Genomic DNA, 16906 nt, shown 5'->3' on the forward strand with positions numbered 1-16906 from the left:
CATGATTTTTCAATAAAAATCTGACTCTGGGTTTAAACAGCTGAAGGGATGGCCTTGAACTCTCTCACTCTCCAGTTCTCTAACCCCACCAACCAACAAATCAAACCGTGAATCTGAAAAATTCTCAAAACAAAATACACAGTCAAGTCCTTTTGAAACAGAAAATATCTGGAAAGGGAATATCGCCTACAATATGCAGTCAAACAAATGCTGCAAAGCAGCTTGTGTAAGAGTTAAGTAATTGAAAAAGGTAAAGGGAAGTGAGAGTTTATAGCTCATGGTCTCGAAGACCCAGGACGGTACGGTAGCATAGTTGTTTCACAGCTCCAGGGTCCCAGGTTCGATTCCCGGCTTGGGAGACTTTCGGTGTGGAGTCTGCACGTTATCCCCGTGTCTGCGTGGGTTTCCTCCCACAGTCCAAAGATGTGCAGCTTAGGTTGATTGGCCATGCTAAATTGCCCCTTCGGGTCCAAAAAGGTTAGGTGGGGTTATTGGGATAGGGTGGAGGTGCTCCGTAGGGTGCTCTTTCCAAGGGCTGGTGCAGACCAAATGGGCCGAATAGCCTGTAGGTTCTATGAAGTAACGTTCGAGGAGTGTACAGACCTCTAGTTGGACTGCATTCAGAGTAACGACGTTCAGTTCTGGGCATATTGCCCAAAAGTGGGTGCATTGCAAATTCTGCAGAATGATACAGAGGCCAAAAGGGGCCTCTTATCAGGAAAAGGTAAACTGACTAGTGTTGAATTCTCTTAAATATAGACCATTAAGTGGGTGCTGCAAAATGAGATGATTTCACATTATGATGGTGTAGCTCGAGAGAAACTAATTCCACTGACAAGAGGGCAGGAGGGGGTTGTTCCAGAGAAAGGAGACCTAACCATTAACTTTTCATTCAATACTGCTGGACAGGAGATGGCTTGTCAGCTGTGGAGTGTTGTTTGCTATCATAGACCTGTTCCTGTGTGAGTAGTGACGGAATATTCTCCATTTACCTGGAGAATCCTAACAGCACAAGGCTCCAGCTTTGGAATTTGTATTGGTTGGAATTTGTGCTTTAAAAAAAATTTAGAGTACCAATTCATTTTTTCCAGTTAAGGGGCAATTTAGTGTGTTCAATCCACCTACCTTGCACATCTTTGGGTTGTGGGGGCGAAGCCCACGCAAACACAGGGAGAATGTGCAAACTCCACACGGACAGTGACCCAGAGCCGGAATCGAACCTGGGACCTCGGCGCCGTGAGACTGCAGTGCTACCACTGCGCCACCGTGCTGCCCCTGAAATTTGTGTATTAACAGGTACAATGAGGGTCAGTTTCTACCGCACTGAGGTCTCGATTGTTATTGCTCACAATTCGGTCTTGCCAAGAGGGCAGAACAAACCCAGATCGGGTAACTGTGTTTATGAAACACGTTCACTCTGTCCGCAAGCATGACCTCAACCTTCCTGTTGCTTGCCGTTTCAATTCACCATCTTGCTCTCAGTTCTGTCCTCAGACCAATAGAAAATGGAGGAACAACACCTCAACTTCCGATTAGGCACGTTACAGCCCTCAGGACTACATTGAGTTCACCAACTTCAGACCCTGAACTCTGTCCTCCATTGTGATCCCCCCCTCCCCCCAGTCTGTATCTTTTTCACCTTCAGACAGCGCTGAACCTTTTTCGACTAACATATTCTGCTATTTTGCTTCCGTACACTGCTGATCTTTAACCTGCTATTAACACCTGCTTTAGTCTTTACTACATCGTTACCACTGCCTTTGTCTTGTGTTCCACTGTTTCTCCTGATCTCCAACCTATCCCTGACCTTTTGTTTTGCTCCACCTGCCCCACCCCCTTTGTCAACACCATAAAATACATCACATTTCTACCTTTCTCCAGTTATGAAGGCGTCATCGACTCGGAATGTCAATGTTGAAGTTGTTTCTCTCCACAGCTGCTGTCAGGCCTGCTGGATTTTTCCTGCGATTTCTGCTGTTATCTCAATTGTTACTTTCTGGCTTTGGGCTCAATACCATTATTTATAAATCCCAGGAAACCAAATGTTTTATTTCCTGCTTTGTTAGCTTGTCATTTAAACTGTTAGAGTCCTTGCTCTTAATTTCCCTTTTCTTTGGTTCTCTCTTATTTTTAGTCTATGGACTCATAATCGGAATGTGCCTTTAAGCAGTGGACTTCAGCTAAGGCAGCCTGCTGGTCAGGACAGTGTGTTCCAGGATTTGGGGTTTTTTGGAGAGGAGATAACAGACCCGTCGGTGCCGAGGGAATCTTAAGCAGCTTTGAGGGAGGTCGGTTCAATTGGCTGGCTTCGCAACCTGCGGGTTGGCCGGGGACAGTGTTCTGGCTGACAAGAGTCAGTTATTGGTTCCTGCGGGATGCTTCTGAGGAACCTGGGCAAAGTGTTTAGACCTTGAACGAAGAAGCTCTCTCTCTCTTTGCAGAAGTGAAGGACTGTTTTATCATTCTAAAACCAGTCAGTGCCTGGCATATCTTTACTATGTAGTTGAAATTACCTAGAATCTGGAGAGAAAGTAGGTGGTCTTGCCAGAGAACCCTTTCAAGCTTAGAAAGAAGCATCAAAACGAAAGCTTGAACTCCTGAAATACTTTAACTGAAACCCATCATAGTGCATCTGAGATTTTTTAATCCTTTTTAATTTATCATTTTTCTTCCCTCTCCACCACCCTTTCCCTCTAAGTTTTGTGTGTGTGTGTTATATATAGAGTGGGATGAGTTGGAAATGGGGGGTTTGGGAATTAGGTAGTTACATTTTTGTCAGTTTAATTATATTACTGTTCAATAATAATAAAAGGTTATTGGTGTTAAAGTTACAAACCTGGTAACTGCAGTTTATTGGGGCTCAGCCAAGGTATTTTAAAATAACATCTAATTTCACTTGTGCTGTGACTCTGGGTCAAGTGGGGCTGGAATTTACTGAGCTCTGGCCCTGAGGATGGTGAGAAAACAGAAAATAGGTGCAGGAGACCATTGGGCCCCTTTGAGCCTTCCCCACTATTCATTATGATCATGGCTGATCACCCAATTCTGTAACCTGTTCCCACCTTCCCCCTCGCATCCTTTGATCTCTTTTGCCCCAAGAGCTATATTTAATTCCTGGAAAACATACACGTTTTGCCTTTCTGTGGCAGCGAAATCCATAGGCGGCCCACTCTCTGGGTGAAGAGATTTCTCATCTGAGTCCTAAATGGCTTACCCCGCATCCTTAGACTGTGACCCATGGTTCTGGACACCCTGCATAATTAGGAACATCCTTCCTGCACCTACCCTGTCTAGTCCTGTTAGAATTTGATCGATTTCAATGAGATCCCCCACCCTCCCCTCATTCTTCTAAACTCCGGCAAATATGTCCTGTCACCTTGGAAGATTTATGCACAAACATTCCCAAGTCTCTTACTTTTGCACTCACAATTGGATCATTTTTAAGGGCTTCCTGCTTTGACTGTCGCACATGTGACGCTGCGTTTCTATCCACCAGACTATTAGCTTTAAAGCCAAGAGCTGCTTTCCTAGTCAGCAATATCCACAAATAGCAAAAGCCTGATGTAAACCCAGGTGCTGATTTATGACGGCTGGCCCAGGCCCATTGAACTCTTTTATTGCCTGCACAATCCCAGTCTCAACAGTCTAATACTGATAATCAACCAGAAGAATGAAGTTGTTTAGTTTTCTCAATAAGCTCTATTCAACTCCAAATCCAATGTTCACAAATATCAGCAGGCAAATAGAAGGTGTAGTGTGCCTGCTTCCTATTCCTGACAGCACAAGGTGTAATTAAAACTCCTAATGTCCATATTCTAACTCGCACAAAGACCCATTACATGCTCGCTAACCTATATTGGCTCCCAGTCCAGCACTAACTCAATTTTAAATTATTCACATACTCTGTGACCTTGTATCACTCTTTGTTGTGGGACAAATGCCACTCAAGCTGCAGTTGGTTAGATGTAGGGCATCTTTATTACAAGCATGTGGTGGGAGGGCGGGCGGGGGGTGTTGGGGGTCACTACAATGCAGACGATCATTCAGCCCATCGAGTGACCCAAGTCCACACAGATTGTGAGCTCAACACCTACAAGTTTGTGTGATTCCTTACCATAACAGGAGTTGGCTTTCCTGAAAGTCACCGTATTCGATATAAAATACTGTTCAGGCTGTTTCTGGAAGGCTGTGTTCAATTCTCAGCACTGCCTCTCAGGAATAAGCCTTTGACATGGTGCAGTGGAGATTCACCAGAATGAGAGCGTGTGTAGGATTAAACTGCAACAAAGGTTAGGTGGTCTTGTTCCACAGTTGGTGGCATCTCGGCCTCTGGGGTTCAAGTCCCACCCGAGGTCTTGATGGTCAAGGAAGGCGTGTTCATAACGCAGACAAATAGGTGGAATGTGTCAACCTGCAAATCCTTCTAAGCATGCCAGAAACTGCCGGTAAGAGAGGAAGAGACTCCTGTTCCAGGGAATACTAGCTATGGAACCAGACAAAAGTCTGACATAGCGCAATGCTAGGTGTGGGAATAGGAGACAACAAAAGTGGCATTCCCTTTGAGTTCAATACATGATGGGGTGGCGCAGTTGAGGTAATCCCATATTTTCTCTAATGGGCAGAGGGCAGTTCAGCAAAGTTCATAACCTTAAAATTACAGCTCAGTTATTCTGGGGTGAAGGATTTCTTCAAAGGGGAGTGGAAATCTGGAAACTGCTCCTCCCAAAAACCTGTTTAGACTGGGAGTCAATTCTAAATGTCAAAACTGAGGTTGATAGATTTTTGTTAGGCGAGAGCAGGAAGGGTTTCAGGGTCAAACCGGGTAATTGGGGTTAAAATAAGAGCATCGGCCTAAATATATTCAACGATGGAGCAGCCACAACCCTCTGGGACACAGACTTTGAAAGATTCACCCTTGAGTGATGAAATGTGTCCTTACCCAAGTCCTAAATGATCAGCTCCTATCCCGAGACCGTGCCCCATGTTCAGTCAGGAGGAATCCTTACCCAAGTCCTAAATGATCAGCCCCTATCCTGCGACCATGCCCCATGTTCCGTCAGGAGAAACAACCTCTGGACCAATCTGGTCAAACTCCCTCAGCATCTTGCTTGTTCACTGATTTGAGATCTACTAAAGGATGGAAGAGGCTCATGGGACCGAGTCCTGTGCCTCATTCTGGGCTAGATTTTGTCTTCACATGCTGGAAAAAATCCAGGGAAATTCGGTGATGACTGCAACATCTACCACCGTACTATCGGCTACAGCAGTGTTCTTCAAAGTCGGGGGCGCGACACATGGGTGGGTGTCGGGCGGGTCACTGAGCCGTTGTCCGCAGCGCTCCCAATCACGCAAATCCCCGCGCAGTAGCTGGCTTTTCATAACGCCGGCTGCAAACGGCCACGAATGTATTTTTTAAAAAATAATTTGCCCGCATTGCGCATGCGCATCGGGCACACATGCACAGTGCGGCCGCTATTTTTTTAAACGGTTGCAGCTTTTTGTTTTCCAAGTACTGTAGTGGTTTTTATTCATTTAATTTTTTTATTTTTTTTACAAAGTTCCGGGGGGGGGGGGGGGGGCGGGGGTTTAGTTGATAAAATATTACCGGAAAAAATTCAGAACTTTGGACAGATGGAGACTCCATACTTTCCGACACCAGAAGGCTTCACCTTCATCCAACAGGTTCCATCGGAGGAGCGTGTACGAGGGCCAAAGGGGCCAAAATCATTTCCTCCATTTTTGTCAGCAGCAAACAAGGTAAGAGAAAATGGTGGGTTGCGCAGGTCGGCCGGCACGGGTCCCGAAGGTTGGCCAGTTGGTAAAAATGGGTCCCCGGAACAAAGGTTTGAAGAACACTGGGCTACAGTACTATGGGTGGCACGGTAGCACAGTGGTTAGCACTGTTGCTTCACAGCACCAGGGTCCCAGGTTCGATTCCCGGCTTGGGTCACCGTCTGTGCGGAGTCTGCTCAGTCTCACCGTGTCTGCGTGGGTTTCCTCCGGGTGCTCCGGTTTCCTCCCACAAGTCCTGAAAGACGTGCTTGTTAGGTGAATTGGACATTCTGAATTCGCCCTCTGTGTACCCGAACAGGCGCCGGAATGTGGCGACTAGGGGTTTTCACAGTAACTTTATTGCAGCGTTAATGTAAGCCTACTTGTGACAATAATAAAGATTATTATTATAGACTACAGCTTTGACATGCTGACGTTTCCAGCGTTAGTTTTAATATCAGATTTGCAAATATTCAAAACAGGCTCAACAGCTTCGGTCACGTTGTATGATTCTAAGAATAGAAATTATTGGGTTATTCCCCCATCAGTCTTGCACCATTGCAGAAGGCTGTGATTTACTAGACGCAGATAATCTGTATTGTGCAACTACCCTTCACCACTGAATTTTGTTGTGAAATAATGATGCTTTTACTGCGAGTTCCTTTTGGTGTAGCTTGCAGCTTCTTGCATAAACAGCTTCATTTACTGGAGAAACAATTCTGCTGTGGTCAGGAGCCTCTGCTGTCACTCCGGCCTTGGGTTTGGAGACTGTCTGCTCCATCCTTTCTCCAACTCGGTGGCTAAGATGGCCAATAGTCACTCTGAGACCCAGTGGGACTGGGCTCCACCCCAAATCCAGTCCCGTTAGCCCAGAGTGTACCATCCTCTTGCCGACCCTCCCATCCTCGAGAATTCTGAGCTCACCAAGTCAATAAAAACAAACACTTCTGTGAGAAATGTTTCCAATTTAGTTGTTCAATGAGATGTAAAAGTGGCCAACTGCATCGGCCGAAATGAGCTACACGTTTATTTAAACCAGCTTCTTACACAGTGCTGGGTCTGCCAATGTCTCTCCGTCTCTCACATCTGTCCTTGGGATTTCAATGTGACTGAGCAGGTTCTGGCCAGCAACGGAAGCTTTGAACTTCTCAAGCCGACACTTCATACTGGGTTGTACATTAACTGGAGGGTGTTACCAGGCGGTGATAGATTTGGTAGATAGATGGTCTCACTGACACGTAAAAGATTCTGAGAGGGCTTGACAGGGTGGACCCTGTGAGGATGTGCGAGTTAGGTGGGGTTATGGGGGAGTGGGCCTAGGTGGGTGCTGCTCTTTGGGAGGGTCAGTGCACACCTGATGGGCTGAATGGCCTCCTTCTGTACTGTAGGGATTCCATGGATGTTCCGCTGCATGGGGGAATCTAGAAGGGAGGGGGGAGGGGGGGGGGGGGGCACAGTTCCAAAATAAGTGGTCTCCCATTGAAGACGGAGGATAGGAGGAATCTTTTCTGAATCCTATTGAATGGTGGAGCAGGCTCAAGTGGCCAAATGGCCTGTTCCTATTTCTTATGGTCTGGTGGAGGACAAAGGTAGAGCTACTAACCCAGTATTTTCCCAATACGACATGTAACTAAATACCCTTCCAATCTGCATTATTCACACACAGTTGGCGTGCCTGGTGTATTAGGCTCCTGCAATTAAAAAATGTGCTGTAGCAATATTGGGGGTTCCTGCCCCCTAATTCTGGCTCCCATTTAAAATTAAGGCACTGTCGGGCACAATTCCACAAACGTTCGCTGGTTCTGATGTGCTCTGAGCATCGACTCTCAATTTGTACCAGAAGGTAGGAGGTGAGTCGGCCAAACCCAATCTCGCCCTCATGGCCGGAGTTTGCAGCAAGGAGGACACACACTGGATAGTGATCAGGAGCTGGAAACCAGACTTCCCCCCTGCTTTCCCCCCCCCTGCTCTCGGAGATCTAATGGCAGTGCACCCCAGCTCATTCAACACCGACCTCCATCTTGGTCCATTTGCCCAGAGAGGAACTAGGGTCAGTTCCCAGTCTGCTGCCCTACAGGAAACACAGAAGTCCGTCGGATCATGGAGGCGTCGCAGCTTTAGTGTGGGGCAGAGAGTTCTGAATCAAATCTTCAGTGAATTTGAGTTCTGGGTCACGATGTTACGAAGGGGCGATGCAACCCACAAAACACAACTTTTCAAAATCTCGAGATGTTCGAATCAAACTTTAAAAAAAAAAAAATTAAACTGATCCAAACAAAAAACTGTTTCCAAAAAAATCTACTGAGTTCCTCATCAACGGCCCGTCTCGCACATTTAACAGAACAGTTCAGGATTTGGAAGGGCACGGAGCTGAAAACTACTTGAAAGGCAGCACAAGACGTCTCGCGGGGCTTTGTTGATCTCGTTTGGTTTCAACATTCCTGTTACCAGTTAGACGAAGCGGACATCTCTGCATTCACGAGTAACATCTGGCGTTACTTTCATGGTCTACAATCTGCAAACTCCCCGAAGTTTTAACTCCGGGCTAAACGACAAACAAGCCTGAGGTTGCTCCCGTCAGCGGGTTCACGTTCTGTCAACCTCTCGCCTTTAAACTGCTTTCTCCAGCTCGGTCGAGTTCTTTTTGTTTTTCTCTCTTGCTCTCCCCCTTGCAGCACGGCTTGTCCTCAGCGCCTGGCTGGCTTGGGCATTAGGTAAACTTTGACTTGTTTGCTGAGGTTAATGGTGCCCTCGATGACACTATCTGTCTGCGGCAACCCATCCATGCTGTCGTTCCAGGCTGCCCTGCACACCGCACTCAGGCTGGATGCCCTGCTCCAACTCGAACTGTAGGCCAGCAGCAGCCGCACCTCGATTTGACATGGTTCTGCGGGAGAGAGAGGAGCAAATCAGAATGATCACCCAAACCTCTCTGCCTCATCTCCTGTGAAGCACCTTGAGCCGTTTGTGCTTGACAAACTTAAGTTATTCTTGTTATTGAGATGAAAAGATGCACACACACCCACACCCGACTGTGTCACCTGTGCCTCCACGGGGAACAGTCTCTCCTCTGGCTCAGCATGTCATGGTTCAAATACCATTTCACAGCCTTGAGCACAGAATCCAGGCGATCTTTGGGGAGCACAGGGATAATTAGACACTTTGGTCGTCCCAATCATCGTTTTGACTTTGGCACGAAGAGTGGTGGAACCAAGGGTCAGCGCTTCTGCGAAGGAGGGGGCAAACCAAACAGCAAAAGAGCTTTTATTTTACTTTTTTAATTTAAAAAAATTCCAATTAAGGGGCAATTTAGCGTGGCCAATCCACCTAACTTGCACATCTTTGGGTTGTGGGGGTGAGACCCACGCAGACACGGGCGAATGTGCAAACTCCACATGGACAGTGATCCGGGGACGGGATCGAACCCGGGTCCGCCCCCCCACCCACAGCTATACATGTACACCCCAACCACTACCGAACCCTTATTGGCCCTATTGCCTTCAGGCACCTTCCCCTCCTTTCAGACCAAATCCCACCCCTTGGTCACCCCCACCTCACATTTCCTTCTTTGACTCAGTGTCCTTTTTATTTAATCATATGATTTAGACACAGAAACGGGCCATTCGGCCCAACTAGTCCCTGCTGGTGTTTCTACCCCACTTGAGCCTCCTCCCATCCCTCTTCATCTCACTTCTTTCAGCATATCCTTCAGTTCACTTTTCCCTCATGTGGTTTTATTTGTCCGGATTCTCCTTAACTGTATCGATGCTATTCACCTCAACCACTCGCTGTGGGAGTGAGATCCACATCCTCACCACTCTCTGGGTAAAGAAGTTTCTCCTGAATTCCCAATTGGATTTATTAGTGATTGGTGTCCTTATCAGCCCTGGTTATGGACTTGCCCATAGGTGGAAACATCTTCCCCACATCTGCCTGTCGCCATTTTAAAGGCTCTATCGGGTCACCTCTCCCTGTTGAGCCCTTCTTGGTGAATACAATCTGGTGTCATCCTTGGAAACCCTTTCTTGCATTCTGTATCCTTGCCTGATTACATTTCTTGCAAAGTTCTTTCGTCAGCCCCAATTACGGCAATAATGCTGTTGCCACCTCGGTACTAAAACAAGTTACCTGTCCAGGCCGTGTGGGAGAGATAGACTTGCGTAATCAACCTGTGTCTTCCAGGCCCAGGATTTCGGAAATCAGCCGGTTTGGGGTGGATTATATGGGCCTGCCCATCGGGATACATGATCTGCAGGTGACACCAAAGACAACTTCATTTATATAGCTGCCACACTTCATTATATAGAGCGAATACTTGGATAATCATCAAGAGAAAAAGTGTTATGAATGTTATTGAAACACAGCACAGAAGGCTATTTGGCCCATTGTAGCCATGCTGGCCGTCTGCAAGAGCAACTCACCCAGTCCCCACTCCCTCACCTGTAAGTATTTTCTCTTCAGATATTTATCCAATGCTCTTATTGAAAGCCTCGATTGAATCGCATTCTAGATCCTCACCACTTGCTGCATACAAATGTTTTTCCTCATGGCCTCGCCTTAAACCTGTGTCCACTGGTTCGAGATCCTTCCGCCAGTGGGAACAGTATCTCCCCACCTACTCTGCCCAGACCTCTCATCATTTTGAACATGCGATGTGATATTGCTTAAAGTGCACGATCCTTCCCAATATTGGGAGTTCCTAAGTTATTAAAGACTGAGAAATTGCGTTGAAGAAGACGCAACGAGGCATCGATTGTTGGAAGGAAGAAAGCAAACCCCTTAACAGAACATTGGCACGGAAGTCGAGGTTTTTAAATCGCCTGCAAGAAATATAGGCTAACAATCATCTAAAAACCTAATCATCAATTCCAACAGCTTTTCAACTTGCCAACCGACCACTGTTCAGGTTAAGATCTACAATACGATTCAATCGTGGTTCTCAGAATATTGGATAATTATCTACAGGGAACAATGTTGCAGGTCCACAGCTAAAAGACAAAGGATTGGGTCAGGGTGAATTGCTCCTCCGGGGAGCCAGCAGCGGCACATGGGCCAACTGGCCTCCTGTGCTGACTGAGGATTGGATGATTTTAAAAATTGGGCACGAGGAAGATGTTCAGACATTGGATTAAAGTGGATTAAATTGAAGGCGGAGTTACAAAGAGAGGCTGCAGGGGGTGGGGAACAGAGAAGGCCATATTGGATAATAATCAGCTAACTACCTAATCATCAATTCCACTAGCTACTGATGGCATTTACATTTCCAAATGACCGTTTGTTGTTGGTCAGGGTGGGTAACTTCCCTACCCCCGGGCCAGAAGCTCCCGGGTACCAAGTCCTGTCATAATATACACCAGTATATCATGGTGCAGACACACACACTGATGGACACACAGCAAGACCAATCAACACACACAACACCGCAGCCAATCACCAGTTAGAGCACTCACTATAAAGACAGAGGGCATCAGTTTTCCCGCTCATTCGGGATACAGCCTCCTACAGGGACAGAGCTTACAGCTTACAGCACAGATCCTCACCATGTGCTGAGTGCATAGACTGGTCAGGACAGGCATAGGTCTTTAGTTTAATCTAACATCGGGACTTCCGGGTGCGGCTATGCAGAGCTAGGTCGCACATTCGGCAGCTCCTGCTTGGAACGGACTTTTGGGCTCTTTTACAGGGCCCCCACGGCATTTGTTTGACATTTCCCGGTGTGGGAAGAAGGCGGCAATATTCCCCCGACAGTGTCCCCCAGGAAGGGTATGTCTCTTGGTTGCCAGACACACGCAGAAACAGTGAAAGATTTGGCTGCAACTACAGGATAAACAGGGCCTCTTCCAGCATGCAGGCGGGGGAAGGGCAAGCTTAAAGCTGCAAGCTGACCTGAGGGCCTGTATCAAAGGTGAATTCTAGCAGCAGAGGGAACAACTGTGAAAAGACCTCATCAAGGCCACTGAAGGGACTTCCGGTTGCGGTGATGCCTAGCTAGCCGCACGCTTCGGCGGCTCCAGCTCCGACGGACCTTCGGGCTCTTTTAAGAGCCCCAACGGGGAATTTTTCGACGACGCAACCCGGTGTGGGGCGTGTGAGAAGGGAGTCCCCCCCAAACGAAGGAGGAAAAAACCGGCGGCGGCGGCTGCAGCGCGAGGAATCGTCGACCAAAGGGTCAGAAAGAGAGAAGTACAAGATGGCGGCGGAGAAAGCGCAGGCGACATGGGGGCCTGAGCATGAAATTGTGAGACGGTGCGTGGAGCTGCTGAAGAGGGAGGTGCTGACCCCGTTGCTACAGGCAATTGAGGGGCTCAAGGAGACATTAAAGACCCAGGAGACAGAGCTCCGTGTGGTGGAGCAGAAGGTGACAGATATTGAGGACGAGATCCTGGGCCTGGCGGTTAAGACACAGACGCACGAGGCACTTCATAAAAAGTGTACTGAAAGGATCGAAGCCCTAGAAAATGGAGCGCGAAGGAAGAACCTTCGGATACTGGGTCTCCCTGAGGGTGTGGAAGGAGTGGACTGTGGAGCGTACGCAAGTACGATGCTGAGCTCACTGATGGGTGCTGAGGCCCCTACGGGCCCCTTGGAGGTGGAGTGGGCAAATCGGATTCCGGCGAGAAGACCAAAAGCGGGGGAACCACCCAGGGCGATAATCGTGCGATTTTACCGCCTTAAGGATAGAGAAGAGGTCCTGAGATGGGCTAAAAAGGTGCGGAGTAGCAGATGGGAGAATGCAGTGGTACGGGTATACCAGGATTGGAGTGCGGAGGTGGCGAGAAGGAGGGCGAGCTTCAACCGAGCCAAAGAGGTGTTGCATAAAAGGAAGGTGAAGTTCGGGATGCTGCAGCCGGCAAGACTATGGGTCACGTATCAGGAGAGACACCATTATTTCGAGACGGCGGAGGAAGCATGGACCTTCATCAAAGAAGAGAAATTGGATCGGAACTGAGGGACTGATGCTGCAGGAAATGTTATTGTTAATGTTACGGTGGAAGTTAATTGAGAAGTAAACAGGGAAGGGGGGAGACATTGGGGAAATGTGGGCGCCGGTGAGGGGGGAAAGACGGGACATAGTTGGAGAATGGGGAAGGGGAGGGGGAGGGGAAAGGGAGCTGCGCCATAAGAGGCGGGTCAGGTAAAGGGATGTTCCCGCACCAGAAAGAATAAGGCGCGAAGACAGGCGCAAGGCGGATGGGAGTTCCCCACATGGGGGGGGTCGAGGAGTGAGCAGGAGTAGCCGGGGTCAGTTGAAGTTAGCTGACTTACGGAAGTAATATGGGGGGAGCAATCAAGCTAGAAAGAGATCTAGCGGGGAGGGGAGGAGGGAGGGAGAAGGGGGGGGGGGACAACTGGGTTGCTGCTGCGGAAATCCAAAAGGAAAAGGAAATGGCTAAAGAGTGGGTGGGCGGGGATGGTGTGCGACGCTGGGGGAGCGAGCGGGAGCGCGGAGGCGGGATATGGGACTGGCCTAGAGAAGGTAATGGCTAGTCGACACGGGAGGGGGGCAGGTAGCCCCCTAGTGAGGCTGATCACGTGGAACGTGAGAGGCCTGAACGGACCGATAAAAAGGGCCCGAGTGCTCGCGCATTTGAAAGGACTAAGGGCAGACGTGGTTATGCTCCAAGAGACGCACCTAAAGGTGGCGGACCAAGTTAGGCTAAGGAAAGGATGGGTGGGACAGGTGTTCCACTCAGGACTGGACGCAAAGAATAGAGGGGTGGCCATTTTGGTGGGGAAACAGGTCGCATTTGAAGCAAAGAACAGCGTAGCAGATAGCGGAGGTAGATATGTAATGGTGAGTGGCAGGCTGGAGGGAATGGAGGTCGTGTTGGTTAACGTGTATGCCCCAAACTGGGACGATGCGGGATTTATGAGACGGATGCTGGGGCGTATACCGGACCTGGAGGTAGGAAACTTGATTTTAGGAGGGGACTTTAATACGGTGCTGGACCCGGGGCTAGATAGATCCAGCTCAAGGACCGGAAGAAGGCCGGCAGCGGCCAAGGTACTTAAGGGGTTTATGGACCAAATGGGGGGAGTGGATCCATGGCGATTTCTTAGACCTAGGGCTAGGGAGTATTCCTTCTTCTCCCATGTCCATAAAGTGTACTCCCGGATAGATTTTTTTGTTTTGGGAAGGTCGTTGATCTCTAGGGTGGAAGAAGCTGAGTACTCAGCCATAGCGGTTTCGGATCATGCCCCACATTGGGTGGACCTGGAATTAGGAGAGGAAAGGGAGCAGAGAACACTCTGGCGATTAGATGTGGGACTGATGGCGGATGAGGGAGTGTGTGCAAGAGTGCGGGGGTGTATTGAGAGATACCTGGAGGTCAATGACGACGGCGAGGTCCCGGTGGGAGTGGTATGGGAAGCACTAAAAGCGGTGGTCAGAGGAGAGCTGATCTCCATTGGGGCCCACAAAAGGAAAACAGAGGCCAAGGAAAGGGAAAGATTACTGGGGGAGATTTTAAGGGTGGATAGGGAATTTGCAGAGACCCCGGAGGAGGAATTGTACAGGGAGAGGAGACGACTCCAGACGGAATTTGACCTTCTGACCACCAGAAAGGCGGAGGTACTGTGGAGGAAGGCACAGGGGAGGAGGTATGAATATGGGGAAAAGGCGAGTCGCCTGTTGGCTCATCAATTGCGAAAGAGGGCAGCAGCGAGGGAAATAGGAGGAATTAGAGACGAAAGGGGAGACACGGTGCGAAGGGCAGGAAAGATAAATGAGGTGTTCAAGACCTTCTATGAGGAACTGTATAGGTCTCAACCCCCAGAGGGAGAGGAGGGGATGCGGCAGTTCCTGGACCAATTGAGGTTCCCGAAAGTGGAGGAGCGGGGGGTGGTAGGCCTGGGGGCACCGATTGGGGTGGACGAGGTTATTAAGGGACTGGGAAGCATGCAAGCAGGGAAGGCCCCAGGACCAGACGGGTTCCCGGTGGAGTATTACAGAAAATATGTGGACTTGTTGGCCCCGTTGATGGTGAGGACGTTCAATGAGGCCAGGAAAGGGGGGACTCTACCCCCGACGATGTCGGAGGCGACGATATCGTTAATTTTGAAGAGGGATAAAGATCCGTTGCAGTGCGGGTCCTATAGACCCATTTCATTGTTGAACGTGGACGCCAAATTGTTGGCAAAGGTACTGGCATCGAGGATAGAGGACTGTGTCCCGGGGGTGGTGCACGAAGACCAGACAGGGTTCGTAAAAGGGAGACAACTGAATGTTAACGTGCGACGACTATTAGGGGTGATAATGATGCCCCCAGTGGAGGGGGAGGCAGAGATAGTGGCGGCAATGGACGCAGAGAAGGCATTTGATAGGGTGGAGTGGGAGTATTTATGGGAAGTGTTAAGGAGGTTTGGGTTTGGGAACGGGTTTATTAGCTGGGTTAGACTTCTTTATGGGGCTCCAACGGCAAGCGTAGTTACAGGTCGACATAGATCGGAGTATTTCCGATTATATAGGGGAACAAGACAGGGATGCCCGCTGTCTCCATTGTTGTTCGCGTTGGCAATTGAACCTCTGGCCATGGCGTTGAGAGACTCCAGGAAATGGAGAGGGGTGATTAGAGGGGGAGAAGAACACCGAGTCTCGTTATATGCGGATGACCTATTGTTATACGTGTCGGACCCAGCGGGGGGAATGATAGAGGTTATGCGAATTTTGAGGGGGTTCGGGGATTTCTCGGGGTATAGGCTAAACATGGGGAAGAGTGAATTATTTGTGATACATCCAGGGGACCAGAGTAGAGAGATGGAAGGCTTGCCTCTAAGGAAAGTGGAAAGAAACTTCCGATACCTGGGGATTCAGATCGCTAGGAGCTGGGGAACCTTGCACAGACTTAATCTGACACGGTTGGTAGAACAAATGGAGGAGGACTTCAAGAGGTGGGACATGCAGCCTCTATCGCTGGCGGGCAGGGTGCAAGCAATTAAGATGATGGTCCTCCCGAGGTTCTTATTTGTATTTCAATGTCTCCCTATCCTAATCACTAAGACCTTTTTTAATAAAATAGACAGGAGCATTACGAGCTTCGTGTGGGCAGGGAAAGTTCCGAGAGTAAGGAGGGGGTTCCTTCAGCGTAGTAGGGACAGAGGAGGATTGGCACTACCGAACTTGGGCGATTACTATTGGGCCGCCAATGTGGCAATGATACGTAAATGGATGATGGAGGGTGAGGGAGCGGCGTGGGAAAGACTGGAGAGAAAGTCCTGTAAAGGGACGAGTTTAGAGGCGCTGGTGACGGCGCCGCTACCGATCTCACCTAAAAAGTTTACCACGAACCCGGTGGTGGCGGCAACATTAAATATCTGGGGACAGTGGTGGCGACAGAGAGGGGTGCGGGGAGCCCTGGTGGGCTCCCCAATCAGGAACAACCATAGGTTCGCCCCAGGAAGAATGGATGGAGGATTTCAGAGCTGGTTCCAGTTGGGAATTAGGAGGGTGGGAGATTTATTTATAGATGGGACTTTTGCGAGCTTGGGAGCATTGGAGGAAAAGTATAAGTTGCCCCGGGGAAATTTCTTGAGATATATGCAGGTGAGGGCATTTACTAGACAACAGGTGAGGGAATTTCCATTGCTCCCGACACAGGGGATACAGGACAGGGTGCTCTCAGGGGTGTGGGTCGGAGAGGGCAAGGTGTCAGAGATTTACCGAGAGATGAGGGAAGAGGGGGAGGAGTCGGTGGGCGAACTAAAAGGAAAGTGGGAAGAAGAACTAGGGGAGGAGATAGAGGAGGGTATGTGGGCTGATGCCCTAAGCAGGGTAAATTCCTCTTCCTCATGCGCCAGGCTTAGCCTGATTCAATTTAAGGTGCTACATAGAGCACACATAACGGGAGCAAGATTGAGCAGGTTCTTTGGAGTGGAGGACAAATGTGGGAGGTGTGGCGGGAGCCCGGCAAACCACGCACATATGTTTTGGGCATGCCCGGCACTGGAAGGGTATTGGAAGGGAGTGACGGGAGTGATTTCGCGGGTGGTGAAGGCCCGGGTCAAACCAGGCTGGGGGTTAGCTCTATTTGGAGTTGCGGAAGAGCCGGGAGTGCAGGAGGCGAAAGAGGCCGACGTTGTGGCCTTTGCGTCCCTAGTAGCCCGGCGCAGGATCCTACTCATGTGGAAGGAGGCG

General features: G+C 49.2%; 1 protein-coding gene across 2 annotated transcripts in view; it reads right to left on the reverse strand.

Moving 5' to 3' along the window:
- Positions 1 to 6203: 6203 nt before the first annotated feature.
- The window catches only part of ints4 (integrator complex subunit 4), a 72111-nt gene continuing 61408 nt past the window's right edge, over positions 6204 to 16906 (reverse strand). For both annotated transcript variants that reach the window (XM_072477444.1, XM_072477443.1), the window contains 2 exons: positions 9901 to 10021; positions 6204 to 8659 (listed from right to left, as the gene is read on the reverse strand). In XM_072477444.1, coding sequence (XP_072333545.1) covers positions 8460 to 8659; positions 9901 to 10021 — 321 coding nt within the window. In that variant the 3' untranslated portion in view covers positions 6204 to 8459. The remainder of the gene's footprint in view (positions 8660 to 9900; positions 10022 to 16906) is intronic.

This window comes from Scyliorhinus torazame, chromosome 15, assembly GCF_047496885.1.
Source record: "Scyliorhinus torazame isolate Kashiwa2021f chromosome 15, sScyTor2.1, whole genome shotgun sequence".
NCBI lineage: Eukaryota > Metazoa > Chordata > Chondrichthyes > Carcharhiniformes > Scyliorhinidae > Scyliorhinus > Scyliorhinus torazame.